Source organism: Suricata suricatta, chromosome 11, assembly GCF_006229205.1.
Source record: "Suricata suricatta isolate VVHF042 chromosome 11, meerkat_22Aug2017_6uvM2_HiC, whole genome shotgun sequence".
NCBI classification, from domain to species: Eukaryota; Metazoa; Chordata; class Mammalia; order Carnivora; family Herpestidae; genus Suricata; species Suricata suricatta.
This window is the reverse complement of record NC_043710.1, coordinates 38078387-38084386: the sequence shown is the minus strand read 5'-3', so window position 1 is coordinate 38084386 and position 6000 is coordinate 38078387. Positions and strand designations below refer to the sequence as shown.

Here is a 6000-nt window from a genome sequence, read left to right as displayed (position 1 = left end):
GTTCAGAGTATCTCCCTCAAGAAATTTATATACGAAGGAGATAGTAACTTTTCCAGCAGACACTACAACAACCAAGTGATCAAGGTTAACATCATCATTAATAAGTCATACTGACACCAAGAAATCCCTTGGTAAAATGCACACAGAACACATCATCATTTTTCTGCTGTTCTTGCCAAAAATGTATCACTTTATTCCACTAATGAAAAAACATCAGACAAACCCAGGTTGATGGACAAACTACAAAATTAGGGATCAGTATTCTCCAAAAGTGTCCAATAGAGTTCTTGGGTGCAATATGCTAAAAATAATTAGTTCAAGATGCTGAATATTTTAGTTCTGATCTTTTAAATGTTTTTGGATTTTTCTAATTCATCAGTTGTTGAGAGAGGTGTATTTACATTTCTGTGATTGAAGAATTGTCTGTTTTTGCCTTTTAGTTCTATCAGTTTTTACTTTTGTGAGGTTTATACTCATTTAGAATTGTTATGTCTTCTTGATAAATTGACCATCCTTTGTGGTAGATCTCAGCTGCCAAAATGAAGTATCCAGGTGATTTGAACCTCCTAAGACAGAATGTAGATGTGGAAATTCATCTTCCTGAATATGGTTTAAGACTTTGAATTAGACTGTTTTGATAAATTGTAGTTATGGATCTTAATGTTTACTGAATCCTTCCTCCTTTTCAACATTTAACCTTTAGTATATAATTATCTACGTATTATTAGTATTAAAAGTTTTTACTTTGTCTTTTATTGCGGCAAAAAGCAAAACAGAAACTTGCTGAAACAAAGAAATCAATTCCTTTAATCAGTTCTAATCTGTAAATTAAACTAATTGATTGGCAAACAGTTTGAAGAAGGTTTTTTTTTAATGTTTATTTTTGAGAGAGAGAGAGAATGAGAACACGTTGGGAGAGGGACAGAAAGAAGAGAGAGGAAGACACGGAATCCAAAGCAGGCTCCAAGTTCTGAGCTGTCAACACAGAGCCCTATGCAGGGCTCAAACCTATGAACCAGGAGATCATGACCTGAGCCAAAGTTGGGCGCTTAACCGACTGAGCCACCCAGGCACCCCTTGAAGAAATTTGAAAACAAGATACACAGTGAGAGTTGTAGTATGAAGTAGAAAATATGGTGCTGTCCTTAAATAGCTTGGACATACTTTAATGCTATCATTAATTTTTAGTGAATTAAATAGTGAAGGAATCTATAGTTTTTTTTAAACCAATGACTCAGTATTCTGCCAGACTGATTAGAGTTTACTGCAGTACTGCTTTTATAAGAAGTTTAACTTAGGCTCTAGTCTCTAAGTTATAATATTCTCATGTACTTGTTTCTTTTCTTTTTTTGTTTTTAATCTTTATTTTTTGAGAGAGAAAGAATCTAATGCAGGGTTCGATCTTCCAACTGTGAGATCACAGCTGACATCAAGTGTCAGATGCTAAACTCATTGAGCCACCCAGGCACCCCTCTCTTGTATTTGTTAAGCTTAATTATTTTGTCCCAACTCTAAAGAAGGGTCACAACTAACAACTGCTGAAAAGGACAAAAAGCCGTATTTCTCCCAGTGCTGTACTGAAGAGAAAATGTATCTTCATTGCTTTTATTTCTTTACGTTGATCTGAAAGTTAATTGGACTGATAAATAGACACTGGGATTTTATAACACTCACTAGCTCCATGTATTAACCTTTTTGCAGAGTTATTAGTTTCTACAGTGGAAGTTAATGATTATACAATAGTGAAATTAAATTTAAACCAAGAATTTTTAATAATATTAGGAATCAGGATATTCAATAATATCAACAATTAAACCTCAGTGTATAGATTGCCCTATCCCTTACTCAGGATGAAAAACTTAACTGAGTATATAGACTTCTGTATGTCTACACTGTCCTTAGTGAATGTGTAAATGTAATACCTATTATTCTATAGATAAAGACCCAGAGTCTGAGAAAGAACCATGTGTAATGGTAAGAACATGAACTAGGAGGGAAGGCATGGGTTTGAATCTTTAGGTTTTTTTATTAAATGTTCAAATGATTTTGGTCTAGTCACTTAATTTCTCTGAAATTTATTTTTCCCCTGCTCTAAAATAGAGATATTTATATCTTAGGTTTGTTTTGAGGATGAAACAAAATGTAATGTGTGTACTTGAAAGAAATTTGGTGATAAGTACATATTAGGGCTTTTTCCTTCCAATTTTTTGTTTCTTCTTAGGTTTGGTTTGGTATAATTAATATTTTTTGTTTCTTTCTGGGTTTGGTTCAATATAATTAATACCTTTATATGTGGTTACCTTAACTACCTAATGAAAAACTTTTAACAGCATGCTCTTTAAATTTAAATGGAAACAGTTTGGATATCAAATATTTATTTAGTTAGAAGTACTTTTACAAGTTTTTCTCAGCTGGCTGCATAATAGGCACTCAGAATATATTTATTGCTAACCTTTTTGTATTTGCCTCATTGTTAGGAGATGGCTTAATCATAACATCCATTCATTTCTTTAGATGTAGAAGATCTTTATGAGCCGGTGTCAGTCCCATTCTCATACCCCAATGGACTCAGTGAAAATACATCTGTGGTTGAAAAATTGAAACATATGGAAGCCAGAGCACTGTCTGCTGAAGCTGCATTAGCCAGAGCACGTGAAGATCTGCAAAGAATGAAGTAATGTATCAGTCTTAGAGAAAATTAGTCATTTAGATCCCGAAAGTAATACAGCTTATAAAGTGGAATATGGTAAAACAATTTTGTATATTGGAAAGCACAATGTAGGTATCTGACTTTGAATTTATTTTAAATTAATTTTAATTAATGATCTGCAACATTTTTATATGTTATAGTTGATTAACATAAAATTCTGTGGTTTTACCTGTTCTCACATACTTCTTTATAATTACTTTTGTATTAATGGTAATTTTTCTGGAAGTGTTATCCTCTCGAGTGCTTTTGTACTTTGAATTACTCTATATCTAATAGATTTCTCCATTTTACTCTTTTCCTTCTAGGCTTTCAAAGGGAAGTGATTAATATTTTTGAAGCCTGGGGAAAATACAGTGTTGACATTTTTGTTTTTAAAGAATCAAAGTATAATTATGTAGTATTTAATTAGTAAACCACTGGGCTCCTGGGTGGCTAAAGTCACACTCTCACAGTTCGTGGGTTCAAGCCCCGCGTTGGGCTCTGTGCTGACTACTCAGAGCCTGGAGCCTGCTTTGGATTCTGTGTGTCCCTGTCTCTCTGCCCCTCCCCCATTCATGCTCTGTCTCTCTTAAAAATAAACAAACATTAAAAAAATTTAAAAAAAGGAAGAAAACCAGATACATAGGATGATTTTATTTTTGGTGAGTAAATTAGCTTTCTGTTGGCAGTACTTCACAGAATTCAATGTGCATATGAATCACCTGGGAATTTTTTAAACTGTGGATTCTGGTTCAGAGGTCTGAAACAGGGCCTGAGATTCTGGATTTCTACCAACTATAGTGTTAGCTGTTAGATTTGTAAGTCGGTTGCCATTCCCTCAGTCCCCATTTGATGGTTTGCCAGAATGTTCAACAGGGAACATTATAGCTGGTTGTGATTCTCTTTCCCTGTTTTTGAGATTTTATGCTGGGTAATCTAGTAACCCCCAACAACTCTTCTACCTGCCTCTGTGTTTCTCTCCCATTGTATACATTGTAGATTCTTTTTTTATGTTTATTTATTTTTGAAAGAGACAGCTCTCACGCGCACACGCACACACACACACACACACACACACACACACACATGAGCAGGAGAGGGGCAGAGAGAGAGGGAGACAGAGAATTTCAAGCAGGGTTCATGCTGTCAATGCAGAGCTCGATATGGGGGCTCAAACTCAGGAACCGTGAGATTATAACCTGAGCTGAAATAGAGTCAGATGCTCAACCAACTGGGCCACCCACGCACCCCATTATAGATTCTTAATGTGTTGTGATCAGACAGAGAACTGAGTTTTAGAGCTGGAGTGCATGGTGGAGGTGTATGAAAATAATTCTCAGTTTGGGTCAACATTCTGCCCATATTACCTTTCCATGACATAATATGGTTTTAAAGAATATTAATAGTGTTGAAATAAACCACATTGATTCAGCTGCTAAAATAAGATTTTAGAACAATAGAAATAATAAAGTTGAGTAAAGACAGTGTGCTTTTGTTCAGTTGAAAGATACAAACAGCTCTAATCTGCAGTTGGCAGTGTGTCTGTGGTTTGCAGAAGGAAGATTTACAACCGGGTTTGCACACGCCATTGCTTAAGATCCAGCAGGGGGAGCTTTCACTTGCTTAAGTGAGTTCGAAGGCTCAACACGCCGCCGCACACCCCACATCCTCCCCATTCCTCTCCCTCACCTTCTAGCCTTTCCTTTTTTCATGGTCCAGTAAACCTGTCTCAAGGGTCTGTTTCAAATTGATTACAGACAATTTGCTCAGGACTTTGTGATGAACGCAGATGTCAGAACCTGCTCGTCATCTACTACTGCCATTGCAGACCTCCAGGAAGATGAGGATGGTGTTTATTTCAGCTCCTACGGGCATTATGGGATACATGAAGAAATGCTAAAGGTTAGAAAAGAGCACAAATGTACCAAGTCCATACTAAAGGAGAAATAGAGTAAAACAAGTTCTTAATATGAATGCTGTAGGAGAACTTTTTTGTTTTGTTTTTGTTTTTCTTAGAACTGCTTTTAAAATCTCGTTTGTGCTTAATAGCACACCTTGGGTTGAAAAGGCTACAGGAGTGTCACAGTCACTATAAAGTCTATTGAAGATCATTATTCATCTTTATTAGTAAATCTCTTGCTTGAAATAGCAGTTGTTTTTTCTCCCAATTTTCTGATTTTTATCTTCTCAGGAGCAACTGTTAAATAGGAACAAATAAGTTGCATATTTGCCTTTTAATGTACAAAGGGAACAATTAATTTTGGTGTGATATGGCAGTATTGACCTCAGTTTGAGCAAATAATTCTTTGGTACAAAGTTTATAAATAATTCCTAATGATTGTCATGACATAACTTTTTTACATTTGAAATCCATTTCTAAAATTGGGCAAATCAGGTTTTTAAATTTGGCTGTTTTTCATTTTTATAATGATAACGTCCATATAAAATATAAGTAAACTCCTAGCTATACCTGATAATTATATGTTTTATCATGTATTATTGATTGTAAAACAGTAAGATGTAAAAAATATCTATAGTAAAACAAATGTTGGAATGTAGAAAATTCATTGAAAATGTTAGAGGTTCATCTCTGTGCATTTTTGGAGGCTGCTATTTTTTCTTAAAACCAACCAGCAAAAAATCCATTTCTAAGTCCTTCCCCACAAGAATGTTTTACTTTATGGAAGCCCAAAGATTACATCCCCCTGACACAGTTGCATTTACAATGGTTTAACCAGGGATATTTAATAACATGTATGTATTTGTGGAGTCAGATTTGCAAGATCACAGAGGGGAGGTCTGCTGATTAATAGTAATTGTAATTAGTTGGGGTATTTTAAAGCAGTGTCCTGTCATTTCTTTACCAGTGACATGTCACAGTTGGTTGTAGTTTTTTGTGGCACCTTGAGTAACGGCCTAGCATTACAAATAGCAGTCGTCTTATACATGATGGATTATTTTAAGTCCAGAGTGAGTTTGTTTAAAAGAAATGGATTGGCTCTGTTTTCTTTGTTAAAATTAATTTTATTGTATCTGGAATTTTTCTTTGTAAGGAGCTCACTTAAGCCCATCTTTATCATTTTAAATCACCCCATCAATTTAAATGCCATGAACCTTTAATGGCTTTGATATGGAAATTGTGTTGGGTGTTCTGACAGATAAGGTTACTGACACTCCAAGTTGGTAGGATATAAAAGTGTCCTAGGTACAGTCATCAGGGAAATCCAGTTTGAGTACTTATTTCCAAATGTCTGTCTTGGACATTTGTGGCTGTGTATTCATAACTAGAAGATCTTCACACCTGATCAAAT

General features: G+C 35.1%; 1 protein-coding gene across 1 annotated transcript in view; it reads left to right on the top strand.

The window, feature by feature from the left end:
* Positions 1-6000, top strand: part of PRMT3 (protein arginine methyltransferase 3) — a 122624-nt gene that overhangs the window by 7153 nt on the left and 109471 nt on the right. Inside the window, exons 6-7 of the mRNA XM_029914898.1 lie at positions 2515-2674; positions 4447-4591. Coding sequence (XP_029770758.1) covers positions 2515-2674; positions 4447-4591 — 305 coding nt within the window. The remainder of the gene's footprint in view (positions 1-2514; positions 2675-4446; positions 4592-6000) is intronic.